We start from the raw sequence: 20,061 nt of genomic DNA, 5'->3' as shown, positions 1-20,061 counted from the left end.
TCGATGAACACCCCTCCCACTCAAAAAGGAGTGGCAAATGTCCCTGAGCAAATGTGCTAACCCATGAAACTAGAAGTTGCACAATGCGTCTGATCTTGTAGCTGCAGCATCCAACCGGCAGGTGTTGCATCCTCTCACACTTTGATCAAAGTCATTTTCTAGCAATTACAGGTGACTCTTCATAGGTTCACTTAAGTCTTCTTCTTTCATTATGATGTGGATATACTGTAGTTGTCACGGTGAGTTACAGAGAGAGAGAAGAATAAAATGGACCCAATCTGGATGATTTCGCAACACTGATGTAGGATTTAAGTTTAAAGTCAGCAAGAATCACAAGACGCTCCTAGGTGGTGAATTGTGTTGGTCTCTTTGTTGGAAGCCGACGTAAAATTAGCGCTGTCCTGTTGTGTGAGTGTCCATAACGCGTAACTTTTAAGAGTTTGGTTTTCTGTATTGAAAGTCAAACTCGCACTTTACGGAGCTGATACTGTCAATGCTGGGTTTGCTGTCTACCTGCGGATGTCTCGTGGCCTGAGGGAATGTTTCTGATCGAGGAATCCGACCTGAAATCAACGTCGGCTCCAGCTCCAGAACTTTAGCGTCGTTTTTAAACTCCGGAGAGGTAAATCTGCGAAAAAGTTTATTACTCAGCACCGAGAAAGTCGTTGCTGTCGAGGCAGCATCTGGTGAGATGAAATCCAGAGGTTCAGCGATGCTGAGCGATCCTTCGTGCCTACTCACAGTTTTGGATTTACGCACAGGAACCAGGGTGCGCTCCGGAGGTGTGGGGCTGAGCATCGTGGTTGGCAAACTGCATCTTTTCCTATAATAGCTATCGTTAAATTTACGTTTGTCTGTTCCCATCTCAGTTTCACATTTTTTGTGGCCAAATGGAGTCAGTAAGATGCCCAGGGCAGAGGGCGCGATGGGATGGGGGGTGTTTCTGTAAGGTCGTGGGGAAAAAAATGAGTTTTGAATCTCACAGCTATGTTTAAGAGGAGGAAGGTAGTGATCAGATACGGACAGCCTTTCGCCAGTTTTTGGTTGCTTGGCGTGGAGAGACTGATTGTGAGTCCTTGGAGGGGGCACAGGGGTTCGTACTCCGGTTAAGCCCAGGTCCTGTAGACGCGAGTAGGAAACCTCATTCTCTCTATCAAACTCTTCAATGAAGTCCATCGATTGCAACCGATTCTGTTTCATCCAGTGCCTCTGTTGCTTGGTTGGATTTTGAGCCACCTGTGCACGATCACACGTTTGGAGGACTTCAAGTTTGTCCGTTAAATTCCCAACTTTCCTTTCAAACTCATTTCCTATACGAGGTCGCGGTTCCACGTTTCCCTGAGCGCCCCTATCCGTCTCACGACTCCTCTTGGAGAAGTTGGTGAGCGCAAAAATACACTCGGTGTGACCGAGGAACTTCGCCACCTCAATCGCAGAGTTGCCAGCTTTGTTTTGCTTATCTATCTGTAGACCCAGCCTCTTGAAAGCTCTCACCAAAAACTCGACAACTTGAGAGTGACCCGCTACTGCGGCGTACATCAGGGCCGTGTTCCCCCAGGAGTCTACGATCTCGGGATCTGCGTTGTTTCGGACCAGGGTCTTGACAGCATCCAGGTGACCCTTCTCACTGGCGTAACTGAGCGCGGTGCGCCCGTCCCCGTCCTGACGGTTCACACTCGCTCCTTTCTGCAGAAGGAGCTCCATAAACTTGCATCGAGTCCGGCCATCTGGGAGCAGAACAGAGGAAATGAGGGGAGTCTTTGCGCCATCCGTTTTGGAGTCCACGATTTCTCCATCCAGCGCGTCCAAGACAAACTTGGCCAGGTGGACTTTATCCTTGGACATCGCGTCCAGGAGGATTTTGGTGCCTGTTTGTCCACTCTCTTTAGTTTTTGACATGATTCCGACACGAAGGATTTCTCCTAGAAAACTAATCTTTTGGGTCTGAAAACGAGTGCTGGCAAACAAACCCACCCCCCTTAATATAGGTAGGCTAGTAAAAGGGGCGCCACGAGGTTGCCAAGCAACGCAAACATAATTATAACGCTTTGTTCTTCTTTCTTATGGAAATACTTTGTTTATAATAACAATAAAGTGCTTCAGCGTCGGAGCCGACGGTGTTCAAGAGGGGATCTGGCATATAAATTCAGCCTTCACTTGTAGAATATTATGGGGCAGCAGGGTCATTGTTGGAGTAAAATAAATGCGTGCATGGTGAGTGTGTGCGTGCGCCCTGGGACCTAGCCCTTGCCGACCACAATAATTCTACTTTATATTTTGACCCCACTAGAGACATTATATGAGGACTGTAGATATCATTTATGGCCTGGCTGGTGTTTCATACATGATCACTTTTATCTTACAACGTTTCACCCCTTTGTTTCCCCAAATTCAACATAAGGCAAACATGATTTTCATGTTTCATAAAGAAACAGAAATGAGCCAGAGGTTTATGTCCCATTTTACACCTGGATTTATTGATACACATACTATAAAACAGTATTAAAGGAGCTGGATAACAACAGTATCTTGATTGCTATAAGTCCAACAGTACAATATAAATACAAAAACACACACAGAATGTCTGTTGACGAGCTACAATTAAAATAGAAATCAAAGAAGAGATACAATAGAAACAGAGGAAATGAAATCAGTGATGTTGCTCTGCAAAAATAATCTTTTTTCAGACAAACTTGAGAGCCAAAGGTTACATGTAATCACACAACAGAAACATTCAACTAGTGCAAAAAAGCCTCTAACATAATAATCTTAAACTACACGTTATCTAATATATATAATATATATTCATTTATTTATATATACCTTCATACAAATAACCCCTTAATTTTGGCATTTTTATAATTCATAAAATAATTTAAACGTCCTAACAGACACTGAGTGGCACATCTGAAAGCGATGGAATAAACTTTAAAAGCACTTTAAATCATTTATCTCTGCACTAGATATGTGGTGAGAGCTTTAGAATGTGTTGTGAGGTGCAGTAAGGGCAAATCTTGGAAACACAAAACAAATGACCAAACAAGAAAACCCAGTGCTTGATAAATGTCCAACATCCAACAGACCCACTCCATCCCCGAGCCCTTGAATGACAGAACACAGCTGGTCAACAAGGAAGTTAAACTACATACATTCCAGTAGATTATATACAAGAACATCCTGTCTACCCTTCACATGAACTACAGCAGATTAAAACAAGAAAAATAAATCTTTAAAAAGGCCAACATACCTACAAGTGCTTTAGTCCCCATGTTTTTGAGATTAAATAACATCAGCATGACTTGGTGTAATTTTTGGTCAACTTTTTCAGTGTTAAGCCATGCATTGTTATAGTACTTCACATATTTCTTTCTCTGAAGTGGCTTTTCTCCAACAGTGATGAAAGAACAATGGTTCTGCAACCAATCCCAGTAAGGATTTAGCATTTAACAGAGACCTGCTGGAAACAGTGATGAAGACCTAATAAAAAAAAAAATCCCTGCTGTGGTTTAGTGTGTGGCAGCCATGCAGCAGACTTCGTTACAAATCTGCTATAATTACTGGGACGTCCAAACCCGGACAGGAACACGATGAGGATTACACGCTGAGGTGGCTAAAGTGCAGTCAAGAGCCTAATAATGGAGCACTTAACTTCAACAATACCTTGTGAGTGTTTAGCTGGCTTGACCAGGTTTAACGTCTGTCAGTCAGCCAGATAAAACATTGTCACCACAAGAAGTGTGAATTAATTTTGTTTTCAGAGTAGTACAGATTAGGCTCAGCTCTAACGAGAGTTTAAAAGAAATCTAAATTTATCTTGGATTTGCAGATAAATTAATGTTATTGCCTCTGGTTTCAGCAATATTCTATTAAAGTGACAACAGTTTGGTTGCAATCAGAACCTGTTGTTATGGTTATTGTTGACTGAGGAAGCTGGGTTTTTAAAATACTTTTAATTATGTTTTTTTTTTTTTTTGCATAGTACACATTATTTTGAGGCCCAAACTGGGTGTACAGAAAGTTGTATTCAACTTTTGCAGTTGGAAACTTGACTTGTTGTCGATAAAGTTTATTATATTTCATTTTCAAGGTGAAAATAATCACTCCTGTTGCACCTTTGTTTTTTCTCCAATAAAAAAAAAAAAGACTCTGACTGGAAAATATGCCATAATAATCTGAGTGAACCAGTTCCCCTTGATCCCTTTACAGCAGTCTGACTCAACTAGATAATAACATTGTTGAGCATAAATGTTGGGGGAGGGGTTGCCACTCTGTCGTACAGTAACTTTTATTCTTTTTTAAAATACATTCTTACTGAAAAACAGAGAACCTACAGTAGTGCACCGCTACATTTTCCACATTTATTTTTTTGACTGCCTATTACATACAAAGTGCTCAGGACAGGACTGGTGTGTAGTGTAGAGTGTATTTCACAAAGTTTATTCATTTGTGCTGAAATGACATTAAGTCATAAACATATTTTCCCCTCTTACATGCCGTTTCTGTGAATTTACTGGGTACCAATTAAAAAAGTCAAACAGAGAATGGAATATTGTGAAATGTGATGAATATAGGTGTGTGTGCTTGTATCCACAAACAGCTGAAGCGTTTGCCGTCTGTAAAATGGCGACATCATTGAAAATGGTTGATTCAGATCAGCGTACAGTGGAGGAGGGGACACGTCTCATTCTGTGTTGCTTTCTCCTGTTTCGATAGTAGTTATTGTCAAGCAGTGATTAGCAGAAATGGCTCAGTGGTACAAAGTTAGTAGGCGGGGGGTGCAGAGGAGAAGGAGGTGGAGAGGGCTAGTGTGTTTGACAGTTAACATTAAGAGAATATAAGTCAGCGATGGAGGCAGGATTTTCCTTTCTGGACTGTAGAGGGCTTCTTGTGGCGGAGTGTTTCTGCACTTGTGTGTGTGTATACAAGGTGAGCGCATTCATGTCTCGGTCTTGTCGCTCACACCACCGTGGCAGGTCTGCGGTCCATCTCCTCCTCCAGCTTCACCATCTGCTGTATGTCCTTGGCCTTTAACAAGATTAAAAACAGTCAGACACAAAACGTGATGCAAATATCCAAGTGAAATGTTTTGCAGAGGATCTGTTTTCCTTTGTTACCAATTTCTGTTTTACAATTTAGTAGCTTACAACTTTTAAAGTTAGAGTTTTAGCTGATATTGTGAATATTATCTTATTTATCAGGAATAAACTCCTCTTTGTTCACGTCATGCTCTGCTGGAGTGATAACTGTCACAAAATGTCAGTAGTGGGATGTTACATGCTATGCAAGCTAATGATTATGAGCTGGAGTGAAAACGTAGAACATCAGGTTGTGTGAGCAGGCTGTTTTTGCTTGGTAATGACTGGTGAGTCATGGTGATAAATGACTCAAGCTGCTGGTTGGCACATCTGACAACCAGCAGAGCTGCACGCTGAAAATATGGGAGCGGAATTCACAACATGGCGAAAACAAAGATTCACTTTCTCCTTTGAAAGACCGCCTCGTCGTGTGCCATTTTCCGGCTTTACTTAGTAATGAATCACTTCAGATGCTGATTGTAGCAGCAAATCAAGTAAAGACAAAGGCACATTTTAACAGGCTCAGCAGGAAACTGAGGCGATAAAGAAATTTGTACCGTGATGCAGAGGTGAAAGAGAGAAACGGATGAAAAGCATGAAAACTAAGTGATGAAGGGACAGAAAGCTGGTATCATAGGTAGAGCTGACGGAGATGGAGATGCCTACCTTGAACCTGTTTGTTTGCATGGTGTGATTTCAAAAGCTGTGGCGGAAGAAGCAAATCATATTAAAAACAAAAAGAAATGTGCATACATGTCAGACATGTACAAGTACTGTGACAGATGGCAAAATAAATCGCAAAAAATGGGAACGCGAGACCCTCATAAACAAAGTGAATGTCTTCTGTAGAGAAAATAGATTACTTCCGTTATGCTGAGGAAATAATGCATTTAAAAGAAAAAAGTGCTGAAAATGTACTAAAACTAATTAAAATTCACATTATCTGAGCTACAAACTACATTAATTAGCTTGAGAAGGTGCTATTCACTCACTTTTTGTGTAAATCAGCTGGGAATGTGTCTAATAAATGACGTTTGCCATTCATACATTAAACAGAAGACAGAGTTCATGGCTACGTGGCAGGCAGGTCATGTGAGATCCTCTATAATCTCCAGTATACTGACAGAGAAACTCTGAAGCCCATTTTCTTCTGTTTAGTGTTTTACCTGCTCATTGAATTTCTCCAGTTTCTCCAACTGCTCTCTCTGGTTTTTCTCCAGCTGCTCCATCTCCTTCTGATGCTTCATGGCCAGCTGCAGACACACAAGACAATATCGAGTTACTGTTTGTCATCAAATTAACTTTCTTCTTTCTTCTTAAAATTTCGGTTTGTCACCTTTTTTTTTTACAAAATGTTCCCTGTTTGTCGGATGTGAACTTTTTCTCTCACTAGTTGCCAAAGGTTTGTGATCTGTCACAGGATTATCATTCAACGTGAAAATAAATAAGAAAGCAAAACAAAATCTTAAAGATTTAACAACCTCAAATCAGAGAAAGTCGGGGCAGTACTTAATGGAAGATGTAGAGCGGTGCCTCTTTTTTTCAAACAATATTCTTCAAAGACAGACTAAAAGGGATTAATATATTTCTCCCTCTACAGGGCAAAATGTCATTTCATGATTTAAGCAATTTGGAAGAATTTCAGTGGATTTTGTCAAACGCACTAAAAGTTTATGTACATAAAAAATCCTCATGTTAACTTTGTCTAGAGGTCGTTTTGACTTCTTTGGGCTCAGAGGAGTCTGAGATGAAAAAATGTGTATTCTTGTCAGACAAATGAGTCTTTATGGAAATTTTCCGATCTTCTTACACCATGTGCTTCAGATCAAAGACAAACAGGCGTGTCTAGACGAATCGCCGCCTGTGATAGTGTGGGTGTATCATTACCTTCAGAAACGCTCATTTACACTTGGCAGCATTAATGCAGAAATACCATCTACCTTATGGGAAAAAACACCTTTTCAAGGGCCATTTATGCATTTTTCAATAAGATAATGCAATACCACATTCTGTCCACATTACAAAGGCATAGCTGAGATCTGTGAAAAAGGAAGCATGGATAATTTATTATTTTACTAGAAAGTAAACACTGTGCTGGCCAAAGGTTTGCCTGCCTCCTAATCAGCTTCAGATATCATCTATTTAAATAAAGATGGTTAAAGAAAAGCTGTTTAACTAATTGGCTGACTAGTTAACCGGTCTATCTCAATCCATGAAAACCTTGTACCAGAAAATCACACGTCTCTTAAGACTTTTCTGTGTAAAGTCTCATTAAAGAGGTCTTCCTCAGCCATTAGACTTGACACACAGCTGCACCCACGAAAACTTTAAATAAGGGTATTTTACAAAAATGTACTATGAGAGTTCTTTGCAGTTAACAAAGACCAGGCTAACCACCAGGCTTGATTAATTTTAGTGAAATCTTTGTTGTTTTCAATTTATTGAGGCACTGCAAACCTAAAGAGTGCACAGCCCCGGGCTATTTTTTTCAGCTAGGTATTAAAATAAGTTTGAAAGGGCCTACCCTTTTCCTCTCGTCCAAGAACTTCTTTGTGTTGCTGCTGTTTAACTCCCGCACTCTCCTGAATGACAAGCATCGCACAAGAAAACAGTTAAACATATAAACAGCAGAGTCCACCACTAATCAGTGACACCACATGTGACCCACCTCTCTCGCTCGGCCTTGTTCTTGATGGTCTTGTCCTGGCTGATGGCTTTACTATTCTCCATGGACATCTTGGCCTGGTTAGCGCGCATCTCTTTGCTCTGCCTAGAATTTACAACAAGACGCCATATTACAGACAACTTGACTAAATATCTAACTTTTGTTTGATTACACATATTAGTCAAATACGTTGGGTATATGGTTGCATTTGTGTGTGGTATTATGTTTGTGTAATTGGGTTTCTCACCTTTCATGAATGAGTTTGAGCTGCATGGTCTGCTGCTCCTGGACAGTGGCCAGGAGCTTCTTGAGGTGCTCACACTGCTGTGTGACATGACTGTCCTTCATCTCCTGCTCCTCGCTGCTGTGACTGCTGATCAGCTCTGACCACTCTTTAGTGTGCTGTGCTGTGATGTCCTTTACCTGGACAGACACACACACACAGACACCCCACGTATATATAGATTAGTTGATTATTCAGACGTGTGAATTCTGTGCTGAAAGGAACTTTGCATTTTAGATGGTGTTTTTTTTTTCCAATACCTTTGCTTTATGGTCGGTGACTAGCGTTTGGATCTTATCTTCTGTCTCCTTCTTCAGCTCTTGGCAGTTGTTCTCACTGTAATTAAAGCAGGTGAAGAAGAAGATTAAAGGCAAAGTTTGTAAAGGACCTGGTTTGGGATTTTGGGTTTATGATGTCCAAAAAACCTGACCATTTTGTCACAAAGTAAGTAATTTTGTCATGTAGCTCAAATATAAACATGTGTTTTCCACTGCAGGCATGTATATAAGCAGGTACAGCAAATGTGGGAGTTGCAGCTCTATTTTTTTCCTTTTTATCTTCACATACCCTCGTTTCTTGATGGCTTTCTCTAGCAGTTTCTCCAGAGTCGTCTTCTCCTTATCATGCACTGACACCATCTTGTCCACCTGGGTGCAATGTGCTTTCTGCATTATATTCTGATCCTATTAGGAGGAAAAGAAAATCTCTTTATTTCGTCTCCATACATGCTCTTCTGTCTTGAATCTAGACTGTCAATTGATTTTGAAAAAAAGCAGGGATGATACACAGCTGCATTTATTAATTTAAATACATTCACACATTGTTGTTGTCCACACCGATGAAGAAGCCAACAGCTATTTCCATTCAGCCAACAGATGTGTCTGGATGGTATTAATATACATAGGTTGCGCAATCAGGCTTAATACTTGATAATTAATGAGGAGGAATGAATGAGCCAGAAACAACTGTAGTCTCTATGGTGATTGTGGTCAAAAGAGAACTTTAGCAAGTCTAATTTATTACAAAACATTAATTGTGTGTCCTGATTGTATTTATGCGTGCAGGCATTAGCAGAAGTGAAGCAGTGGTCAGTGGAAGATGAAAGCCCCCCCCCCCCCAAACTTGTTCTGTTTCTACTCCTGTGAGCATCAATGACTGGGAGGAATAAGCAGCAGCTCCTTTGCATTACGAACAGAAAGGTCTGCTCTCAGATGTCCACCTACCTTCGAGTGTTTCTTCTTTAAACTGTTGAGCTCCTTCTGCTGCTTTTTAATCAGTTTAAGGTAGGTCTGCAGAGGAGAAAATACATGTTAGTTGTCTTTTTGCAGAGGCATGCTGAGAGGAGGTTGTGCAGCCTATGGCAGCACAACAGCTGGTTTTAAGCACAGCAGTATATAACCAGAAATTGCTGTGTTCAGTAAGGAATTTCTACACCAACCTTCATTTGCTTTAAGTCGTCTATGCTCACGTTAGGCACAAGTACAGTATCTAAAACAGCAGAACAAGAAGTCTGAGTTACATTGCATACATAAAGCATGCACATGTCTAATATGTGCATGCTTTGCACATAATAATATGTAAAGTGAGCATTTACCTTTCTTGTTTTCAGTTGTGTTGTTTTGGGCAGAGTTGGAGGTCTGCGCCATGTCTGAGCTGGCTTGTGGTGTCACACTAGTTTTCACTGGGTCACCTTTCCCCTTTCCCTTCTTGTCATTTTTTGAACTTCCACTGGGAACATCTGCTATGTCATTCTACAAGAGAAATTTGGCATGATTTTATTTAACTGTATGTAGTTAGTTGCTGTATATCAGTGTTGCTGTTACATGTACCGTGTCAATCCCCAGGGCCTTCATCTGGTCAGCTCTCTTCTCTGCTATAGTCAGAAACTTCTTCGGGTCTGAAAGAGCATCTACAATAGCTGGAACACAACAAGATTAATGATTGGATTATTTAAGAAAGATAAAAACGAGGTTACTGAGAAGTTTAGGAGTTAAATAAGAGGAAAGATATGCAAATCAATACTAAAACATGTCATTCAGAGAAAGTATGTGGCGAAACAAAGGGAAGGATCTTCATGTCTTTAAATATCTTTTGATACTAGAGAGGAAAAAAGGGATATCTTGCAGATAAAAGCAAATAGTCACAGTAATGGTTCTTCAGTGAAAGCCCGTTGGCTTTATTTAATGGCAATGCCAATTGTCCTGCTCATTTGTATGCGTGTCTGCATTAAACAGTCTGCAGATTCACTGTCATCATCATTTGCGCTGTGCCATTACTGAGAATGTTAAAACTATGCCACCCAAGGCAAAAAATAAGGAGAGGGTTGCTATGCTTTCCTTTTTTACTCTCCTCTCCTTACAGGCTACAGAAAACACTTTATTATCATCAACAAATAATTGAAGAGCAGTAAAATGAAATTCTGTATTCATACACTGAAGAATATCAACCAGTACGTTCCTAAAATGCTGCGTGTGTGTGTCCAGTCCCCCTCACCTCCAAAGCCGTCGGGCACGTAGGTCTTGAGGATGATTTGGCAGAAAACTGTGGGCAGTGAAAGGGGCTTGTTGCCTTCGTTCCTCAGGGAGATATGACGGTAACCAGCCTGCAGGCCATCCAGAGGGAGGATGCGCTGCCCAATCAGCTTGTTGTTGTCGTCATAGACTGCGATGCGCAGCACTGCCAGATCTGGTAATATCACCTGGAAGGGAGGGATGAACATGGGCAGGAGGGAAAAGGAACCAGAATTTATAAAAAAAAAATCATGGGTGGAGGAACAGAGGAGGCACAAGCTTGAGGAAAAGTTACAGGAGTTAGGCATCAGTCTCGGGGAACTGCTGGAAGTCTGTTCAATTTATTGTGGTTTGAAAACAGGAAATTTCCTTGGCCGAAAAGCTGTAGCAGAGAGGCATCATTAAAGAGAAACGGTTAAGGATGAAGCTGCAGATAACAGGACAGTTACTGTGTGATACAGGAAACAGACATGACGGCAGAACACGCAAAACATATTTCACTACTGACAAGGCCATCTCCACACTTAGTATGCATCTAAAGACGGTGTGTTTCTCGTATAACTTGTGTCTGTGGATGATCTTATATGTAGCTTTTATATATAAAAAAAGAGCAAGCGAGGGAAGAAGTGAGCGTGTTAACTGGACCTGTGTGTCAAGATAACTAAACACAGAGAGGATGATGATTAATTCAAAGACGAAAGGGAAGGTAAGTGATAAGGCTGAAGAATACTCGCTGGAGATGAATGGGTGGAAGCCCCGTCTGTGTGTATGCTTCTGCATTCACATCTTTGCTGATGTGTGTGTGTGCTGCTGAGGTGTATTGTTCGCTCAGAGCCATTTTGACAGCAGTGTGTATGCACAGTGAATGCGAGGTAGTATTTGAGGACTGTGGTTGTGAAGATGTGAAAGATGTGTGTGAGTCTTGCCAGCAGCTCTGGTTACGATGCCCCTCTTCGATAGCGCTGTGTAAGTTTATGTGTGTAAGTGTGTGTGAGCAGAGCAGCACTGCGGCAGGCTGTGATGGATGGTGTGTGTTAGGAAGCTGGAGTCACAGTCATGGCTGAGAGACTTCTTATTGTGCTGAGAGCAGCACTATTATGCGCATGTTTCTCTTTGGCTTCTTATCTCCCATCTCTTTCAATCCGACTTCATTTCTTTCCTCCACCCCTAATTATTTGTTTTTCTCTTTTTCATTCATTTCTTTGCCACCTCTTTTTGTTCTTTGTGCTAAAACACAACCTGCAGTAGATTATCAATTCTTACTTCTCTAGTCCAAATCACTATTAAGTTATTTCTTCTGCTTTCGCTTTACGTATCTATTACTAAGTTCTACAACCTGAAATTTGATCATTTTTATTCCCTTAACTCTCTGTTGCTTTAATTTTTTTTTTTACCCCAAATAGCCTCATTTGAATTAATCTTGTAGTTCCTATTGTCCAGATATCCATGCCTTCACCATGAAGCAGAGCAAAATGCATCTGCAGCACATTTTTTAAGCAACCTGTATCATTATGTCTCTCTTTTTTATACCTTTCTGAAAACAAAAGGTTCCTCATTGTAGGCAGGGTTCAGTCCATTGTTCATCACCATGCGTGTGCGAAACTCTTTCCTGATGGTGTCTGTCGGCAGCCCGTACATGTCCACTTCAACATACGTGCCGATTTTTTTGTCAGACAGAAACTGTCCTGAAAACACCTGAAATGACAACAATAACGTTTTTATTTCTTTGTATTTAATAAAATATTTTTATTCTCTGCCTACCATTTCTATAAATTCAGCGTTCCTTAATGAATCGGTCATCACATGAACTAACCTGTACGCTGCAATGTGCCGCAATAACGCCATCCACCGGTGTCTCTGAGAAAGGGTCGAACATCCTGTCTGACCGCCGCATGAAGTCAGGTTTCAGCAGGTACCTGACATGCACATTCACATGAGGAAGATACACTCAGCAAATTCATCTGTCGTTAAAATCAGCTGAACACAGATGTTTTTGCAAATATTTTTTAAACTATTGAGCTATCAGGGGTGAGAAGCTCCAGCATAGGAAAGTATGCTGTGCGCGTGTGTGTTAACCGTGAGAGAAACATTAATAATGACTGTTCACTGCAAATGTCCTGATCTCTTCACATATGAGATTTCCAGCATTAGCAGTAAAATCTCTGCCCTCAGGAACAGTATCGGAGTCAAGGGACAGAAACCGTGACGGGAGAGGAAGAGACAGATGAATGCAGAGAAACGAGTGAAGAGGAGCTTCCTTTACCAAAGCACTTATTGGCTCTTGGGACAGATAGTAGCTACTGGCAGTAACTAATGAGCTGTGATCAGATGTAATGCAAGAGTCTCAGAGAAGGGGTGAGGAGTGGATGGATGAATGGATGGATGGATGAATGGATGGATGGATGGATGGATGGATGGATGGATGGATGAATGATTGTTCTCACCCGCAAGAGCCGTTGTACTCAAACTTTCCCTGGTTCAACTGCATGGCCAGATCTGATACAGCAAAAGTGAGAGTGAAAGGTTAAAAAAAATCACATTAAATCTTAATTAATAACAAGGAAAAAAAACAAAACAAAACACGACTCTTAAATCAGTTGGTGTGTGTTATTTTTCCTAGTAAAAAAAGGTGAGGACCTTTAACTTCTTCCCTAACATCTCTAGCTTCCTCCCCTCAAACCATTTATACCCCAGAAGCTCCATCTCTTCTCCTAAACACCCCCGGCCTAACACATGCCCCATAGAGTGGGCCATATGGTCCAACCTTACTTGCCTTTGGACATGGGGCAGCAGCTGTCTTTCAACAGGCGTCACTCATAATATCGGTGTGTATGTGGCGCTTACAGTTTGAAAATGTGACAGTAGACTGGTTGGAACAAAGTGTGATCAGGCTAACTTGCTTTTCAACAGTAGCATCACCTCCAAAACACAATGTAGAAGCCAATTAAATAATAAAAATAGAGGCCATTAAAATGCATGCAAATTTTAATTTAGAAAATGGATTTTAATTGAAAAACTGAGCGATACATTATGAAATAATTTGATTAATTTCAAGCTGATTTAATTAAAACAGTTGTGATATAATGAATTCATCATTTGCAACACAAAAACCTAACAGCCCAAAACCACTTATCAGGTCATGAAAAGTGGCCTAAATAACTGAAAAAAAACTGAATTGATAAAACTGCTTACAAATTAATAATAGAGATGATGAAATTTGTGTTAGCTTGTGTATAGAGTAATAAATCATCAACTGATTTATTAAACTTGATTGACATTTGATTTAAAGCAGTGTTGCTCTGATAATCAGCTGCGCATCTATTTACAGAGACTGTAGGTTATTTACTACGGCTTGTCATCAACACTGATAATTCACAAAAGCCAGATGACATTTCTCATTTACTGTGAGCAATTTTACTTTCACCCCGTAGAGGGTGGGGTGCAGGGACTTGCAGGGTGACGTTCTAAACTCTTTATGCCTGCACTGCCCCAAAAGGAAAAACGATGAACCAAGAACTCCAGCAATCCTTGGATCTTCAAGTTAATAATAAAAATGATTTGTTAGGCGTATATGTTTGTAATATGTATATACTGTATTAATATGGGTGTGTGTGAGTTCAGAAGTCCTATGTTGCATGCTGTGGTACCTGGGGTCTGGTAGTTGAGCGAGACCATCTGGCAGCCTGCGTTCCAGAAGATCTGAGGCATGTAATTACTGGAGTCCACCCGGCCTCCTTTGGGGTAGATACGGCTCATCTGACGCTTGTTGTAGCTGTACTCATGCTCAGGAAAATATCAGAAAAGAGAGGAAGAGCATGTGTGTTTCAGCACATGTGTGTATGTCTGTGTAGGGGGGTGGGGATGAGTTTGAGTGTTTGTGCATGTTTGCATCAAACTGACTTGAGGGTTATTTTTAGTGTGAGCAGCTTGGGTCAAGCAATCCCAGTGGACAGAGAGAGAGAGAGAGAGAGAGAGAGAGAGAGAGAGAGAGAGAGAGAGAGAGAGAGAGAGACAAAGTGTATGTGTGTCAGGCCAAGTGGCCCTGTCCAAAAAACACACTAAGCTCAAGAGAAGTGAAAGTTCTGCGCCTGTTCTTCAGCAGCAAGAGGCAAATATGGTTGGAAAAACATCAGCGCTGATGCACCAGAAAGCTCTGATTTTAGGGAACTGATTAAGTTTAAACTGAAATGCCACAAAGCTTTCAGCGCGGTTAGTGAAGGACTGTGGAGCTAACAATAGTGACCATGTTAACAAAACAGCCACAACACCACCAAAAAAGGTATTTTTTTTCCCAGATAAATCTAAGAAAACAATCATTTCACAACTGCTCAAAGGATACTTTACAAATTCGATGGCGTTAGTCTTCAGATAACCCAGACCCACTGACTCATTAAAAGAGGACATGTTGTAGTGGATATTCCTATCTAAAAAGGGAGAAATAGGATTACAACAGTAGATTAAGATCGTTGCCAGGCTGTGAGAAAAAAGACAATTACATGATGAGGAACTCAAAGCTCACCTTCTGCTACATCAAAACTCTGGAACTTGACTGGCTGTGCATAGTTGACCATAGCTGAGAGATATGGATGGATGTTAGTGGTGGCTCCCTCGTAGGTGTACTGAGCTATCAGGGCCTCCTCAGAGTCTTCTGCCACATCTCCACCCTGCAAAGGTGACACTTGAAAATCAGTCTCCTGCTTCAGCCCCGACATATTTGACATAATTTTACAAATTGTTGAGAAAGAGCTTGCAGTTACTTGCCTTTTTGTTGTTGTCTTGATCTGAAGCTTCAGAGATGTCTGTGGCATCTGTTGCTTCAGAAATCTCTGTCACTTCATCATCAGGTACCTGGAAATGGAAAAATAACACACAAAAATGTCCAAACATGGCCTGATCAGTTATAGTTATTACATAATTATATCATTTAGCATAACAACAAGAATCACTTTCTTGTCACATTTGCAAGAAGAATGAAAGAAGACTGTTTGAGGACTGATTGATTCTTTTAATATATTTGTCTCATTGTGCTGTGCTGTAGCCCATTATGACTGTAGGCTTCACTTAAAAAAAAGCAAGGTGATGATGGGTTAATAGTACCTGGCTGGACAATTAGCACCACCAAGTGTTCATTTTGTTGTTGCTTAACTTACAACACCCAAATGACTAAATCTTTGTTATTTTGTAACAGCTAGGTCTTTTGTTTTCCACCTAATCCAGCCTTTTGACAGAAAGCATTCAAAGTTTAAATGGATTTAAATAATATATCATTTATTTAAATTGGAGAAAATACTTAAGGAAAAAGAAACCACCTTTTTTGCTCGTTATAATCCTGAATTTGAAAGATTTAGGAACCACTCAGTCCTCAATGTGCCAGCTCACCTTCTTAATGCTGTTGTTACGTTCATCCTCTTTCCTCGAACTGATTGCGTTGCTCTGGGAAACACTGTTGGACTGTCTGTCACTGGCTGCTTCTGACAGACTGCTGGGAGCCTCTGAATTCAAATCCTTATCCTCAGTCTCTTTTTCTCCTGCACTCACAAACACAGAATAAAACGGTTATTATTACCGAAACACACGCGTCGCCTGAATACGAATGTTTTCTCCATTACCGTTCTCTGTGTCGTCTTCATTCTCCTCTCCCATAATGATGGCCGTTGTGTTGGTCTCCCCTGCTTCCATGTGCTTCTTAAAGGCCTCAAGTTGCTCTGTGTTGCACATAAATACCAACGTTTAACACAATGGCTTCCATACATTACAGCAAATATGAATTTAAACAGTTTATCAGCTGTGTTCATACTCTGTTCAACTTCAGGTTTCAAGCGTTTGTTTTTTATGAGGATTTTCCTTTTGAGATCGTTTGGAGAAGGTAAGGGACGCCCAGGTTCCATCTTAAGAGTAAACATAACATGCATTTAAAGTACACAAAACTATCAACCCCATGTAATGAACTTTGAGAGGAACTGTGTATCTGAGAAAGAGGACTCACTAGGTAGTTCTCCAGGGGCAGTTTGAGGAGGAAGTCACCAAAAATCTCATGGCAGTATTTTGCCATCTTGTACTGCTGTGGTTTACTACAAATATACACATAGAAAACATTATACCTGCATACTGAAAATGTACAATACATATGAAATATGTCTCAAGAGTTAAACCTATATTCGTTAACTCTGTTGCTTCTTATTGATTGGAATAGTACCTGCAATGATTTTCAAAAGACAAAATGACAGGATACTCTGATGTGACAAATGCTGTCTCCTTTATGGCTTGGATGACATCCTGAGGTGAGAAAACAAAACAGGGAAATATTACATGTGAGAATGATGGATTAAAAAAAAAATAATAAAGAAGCTAAGGGATGCAGTATCACAGTAATAACACCAGGGGGCAGGCACATGATATAAAATAACAGATTCAAGCAAACACAAGGTTCTCCTTTCTTTATTTTGAAAATCCTCTCCTCTTTCCTGCTGCCTGTGTCTAGAAAAATCCATTTGAGAACATTTAAAGGACATCTCAATTCTTACAACATATGTGGAGACATTACTGGTCTTTTCAGCGGCCATGATGTTTAAAATATATTTTTATGAATATCTGGTGTTCATCTGAGTTGGTGCCTAAAATCAGTGGACATCAGATGCAGCTTTGCCATACATTATATTTAACTGCCATTATTTTAAAAGGACCCCAAAGCGAGGATTGTCTTTCAGTGCATGTTGCCCTGACTTCCTACTCACCTCTACTTACAGTGAGGTGATAGGGATAAATCAGAGATGTATAAACTGAGAAAAGAGAAGCGGGACCAGAATCCTGAACAGTATGTACTGTACTGCTGAGTGTGTTCACCTTGAACAGGATATCTGTGCACATGGCCTTGCCATGAGTAATGATGGGCTCCTGGTCCTCTCCTTTGCCATCCCAGCAGTCCAGCTCCACACATCTGATGGAAAGCACAGAAAACCCCACTGTGTGAGAGTGCACTTAGTTTTGCATTAACAGTTCTGTATGAATCCAGTGAATACTACATGTGTGACAGTTCCTTTAAATGTGTGTTAAAATGAAACTCTTGCATACCTGCATCCAGAGAGCAGGACCTGGCGGTACATCTCTACTGATGACTTTCCTCCAAACTGCCTGCCTGTCAGGTAAGTGTTGTGGGAGGAGGCGATGAAGTAGTGGGCCAGGGGTTGGTCCATTTCTTGGTACAGCTCCAATCGGTCCAGGAACACTGGAGCATTCTCGTCAGACATTAGGTACCGACAAAACCCGTCATTGGACATGTGCCCTGGAGAAACGATGTGGGAGGTAGAACTTAGTGGGAGCAGAATTTTTTGCCAGACGATGAACTGTGTGCTACTTAAGACAGGGCATTTGCTGATTAAGGCTTAATGTAGATTAAAAACATTAGTGGGCTTAAGTGAATGTCTTTGATTTGATAGGAAAATTTATTTGAACATAAAAAGCAAAAACCAAGGACATGTAATTAAAAAGAATAGCAATATAACAAAAATGTCCTGTTCAAAACGAGTGGGAAGAAGCCAACCCTTAATCCCACCCCTTCTCCATACCCAAGTAATTATAACAAATACTATTCAAGAATTATAAAAAGACTCAAGATAATGAGGTGTTTGCCGAGCATGGTCAGGAAGGGGCAAAATTGGGACAAAAACAGCCCGATAATCTTTATGTGTGTACCTACCCACCCTTAAGCCTTAGGCTAGGTGCACACATAAATGGCAAATGCCCAGTCATCTTACATCTTATAAGCTTTTCCTATAAAATTATCATTTGGTCTGTTGTGATAAGACAGAAATATATATATATATATATATATATATATACTGTATATATATATATACATGCATATATACATTGCAGTTTCATGGCTGCACAAGCAGATGGCAGCAAAGCTTTGAAAAAAAAAATACCAACTGCTATCCCTTTTTGCTTTTCTTTTACCTTTCTTTTTCAATTCTTCATCTCTTTCATATTTCTCGATGATCTGCATGGCCCTCTTAGGGTCGTAGAATGGAAACAGAATTTCATTTAACCTTGGGTCACGTTGATTCTGTGGAGTAACACACAAACTCTCAGTCATCCATTTACATTATCTAAAGTGTCACAAATAGATTTACAACAGCACAGACATTTCCACTGACAAACAGGATGGGAGCCAACAAGCTGCCATGTGTGTCAACGTTTTCTTCATTTGTAACTTGATAGCAATAATTAATGGCAAATAACTAAAGATTCATAATTTCACATGTATTTAGGCAGATGGCACTAAAAGAAAACATTTCATTTGGATATTCTAGATAAATTTAGTTGTAAAAATTTACTTAGTTATTGTGGCCTCAAAGAGAGAGCATCCAGGTCTTAAGATATACAAACTGGCATCAAACTATGAGGCACAATAAATAAACACGGTGTTGAAATGTTGCTTGAAAACAAGGCAGCCGTATGTGTTGCAGGGGTTTAAAGCAGCTCTAACAAAACAACAGCATCACAACATCATTATAGTGTCACTGCCTACTCTCAAAGCCAGGTGGGAATTAATCGGATTGAGTCCAGAGCATGAAGCAGTGCACACACGTGACTGCACGGCAGCGGGACTATAAGCAGGTATCCAGCCACACAAGAGGAGGACGGCCACAGAACACAGACACACAGCAGGAAACGAGATGAACCAAGCAGGACGCAACAGGATGGAAACCTCAACCCTCCTGTTGTCATGGTAACACCAATCACACACTGGGAGGCAAACCACGCTAGGAAGAACAAGGGGGAATGGGATAAGGCAGGGCATGCAGAACAGGGGAGCTGGTGGAAGTTGCCCTTGCAGGTTGACAGAAAGTTAAATATTCCGTCTTTGTTATTGATGGAGTTTTATTGATAACCGATGGGCTGCAGGACAACTTCTACCCTGGGAGTAAGACAAGGGTGTTGCAGAGAGGGGCACGCACAAGCTAGATAGACAGAGAAGTTAATGAAAAATAAAGAGCTTACTTCATTCAGAAAGCTGACTAACTGGTCTACAGTTAAATAATCAGTTTTGTTTCCATTGCTGCAAAGAAATTGATTAGAAGAAAAAAAAACAAAATGTTATGCTTCTGAAAAAAGGCTCCCTTCGTAGTCATCCACACAGTCAGGCAGCTAAAATTAGAAAGTAGTCTTTACAAAGAGATAATACTTAAATGTTACACTTTTAAAAAGAACATGTTATCATCTCTTCTTCTTTTAAAGATTGTCATTTGGTTGAACATAATTAAAGGCTGAACTGGAAGCAGGTTAGGCCGTCCAGGCGTAGTTAGTGCAGCAGGCAGAGAAATATTTGTCCTGATTATTCCAAACTTGATGTAGCAGCTCTCATTCAGGGAAAACATTAACAGTAGATATTACTGTTTCATTCAGATACAAGGCAACACTCAAGGGTGCAGTTGTTTATTTGTTGGATTTCTTGATATATCTAATTCTTTGTCATGTAGAAAATCAGTAACCCTGACAATTACAAAAGAGTGTAGACAGGTTGAA

The 20,061-nt window shown here is 40.5% G+C and overlaps 1 protein-coding gene across 3 annotated transcripts in view; it reads right to left on the bottom strand.

Annotated features, from left to right (window-relative positions):
- Positions 1 to 2,455: 2,455 nt before the first annotated feature.
- LOC121633568 (1-phosphatidylinositol 4,5-bisphosphate phosphodiesterase beta-4-like) overlaps positions 2,456 to 20,061 on the bottom strand; it is a 61,239-nt gene continuing 43,633 nt past the window's right edge. For 2 of the 3 annotated variants that reach the window (XM_041975672.1, XM_041975673.1), the window contains exons 12-40: positions 19,537 to 19,594; positions 18,490 to 18,598; positions 17,605 to 17,815; positions 17,377 to 17,470; positions 16,730 to 16,809; positions 16,520 to 16,604; positions 16,331 to 16,421; positions 16,143 to 16,238; positions 15,913 to 16,061; positions 15,295 to 15,381; positions 15,053 to 15,197; positions 14,873 to 14,957; positions 14,181 to 14,305; positions 12,978 to 13,029; positions 12,347 to 12,449; positions 12,064 to 12,228; positions 10,517 to 10,721; positions 9,853 to 9,941; positions 9,618 to 9,774; positions 9,462 to 9,511; positions 9,247 to 9,312; positions 8,591 to 8,706; positions 8,284 to 8,359; positions 7,988 to 8,163; positions 7,744 to 7,845; positions 7,600 to 7,657; positions 6,242 to 6,328; positions 5,742 to 5,778; positions 2,456 to 5,025 (exon numbers count right to left, since the gene is read on the bottom strand). In XM_041975672.1, the coding sequence (XP_041831606.1) occupies positions 4,937 to 5,025; positions 5,742 to 5,778; positions 6,242 to 6,328; positions 7,600 to 7,657; positions 7,744 to 7,845; positions 7,988 to 8,163; positions 8,284 to 8,359; positions 8,591 to 8,706; positions 9,247 to 9,312; positions 9,462 to 9,511; positions 9,618 to 9,774; positions 9,853 to 9,941; positions 10,517 to 10,721; positions 12,064 to 12,228; positions 12,347 to 12,449; positions 12,978 to 13,029; positions 14,181 to 14,305; positions 14,873 to 14,957; positions 15,053 to 15,197; positions 15,295 to 15,381; positions 15,913 to 16,061; positions 16,143 to 16,238; positions 16,331 to 16,421; positions 16,520 to 16,604; positions 16,730 to 16,809; positions 17,377 to 17,470; positions 17,605 to 17,815; positions 18,490 to 18,598; positions 19,537 to 19,594 (3,043 nt within the window). In that variant the 3' untranslated portion in view covers positions 2,456 to 4,936. The remainder of the gene's footprint in view (positions 5,026 to 5,741; positions 5,779 to 6,241; positions 6,329 to 7,599; positions 7,658 to 7,743; positions 7,846 to 7,987; positions 8,164 to 8,283; positions 8,360 to 8,590; positions 8,707 to 9,246; positions 9,313 to 9,461; positions 9,512 to 9,617; positions 9,775 to 9,852; positions 9,942 to 10,516; positions 10,722 to 12,063; positions 12,229 to 12,346; positions 12,450 to 12,977; positions 13,030 to 14,180; positions 14,306 to 14,872; positions 14,958 to 15,052; positions 15,198 to 15,294; positions 15,382 to 15,912; positions 16,062 to 16,142; positions 16,239 to 16,330; positions 16,422 to 16,519; positions 16,605 to 16,729; positions 16,810 to 17,376; positions 17,471 to 17,604; positions 17,816 to 18,489; positions 18,599 to 19,536; positions 19,595 to 20,061) is intronic. The other variant, XM_041975674.1, reaches the window with a different exon arrangement.

This window comes from Melanotaenia boesemani, chromosome 22 (assembly GCF_017639745.1).
Source record: "Melanotaenia boesemani isolate fMelBoe1 chromosome 22, fMelBoe1.pri, whole genome shotgun sequence".
NCBI classification, from domain to species: Eukaryota; Metazoa; Chordata; class Actinopteri; order Atheriniformes; family Melanotaeniidae; genus Melanotaenia; species Melanotaenia boesemani.
This window is presented reverse-complemented; position numbering and strand designations above follow the sequence as displayed.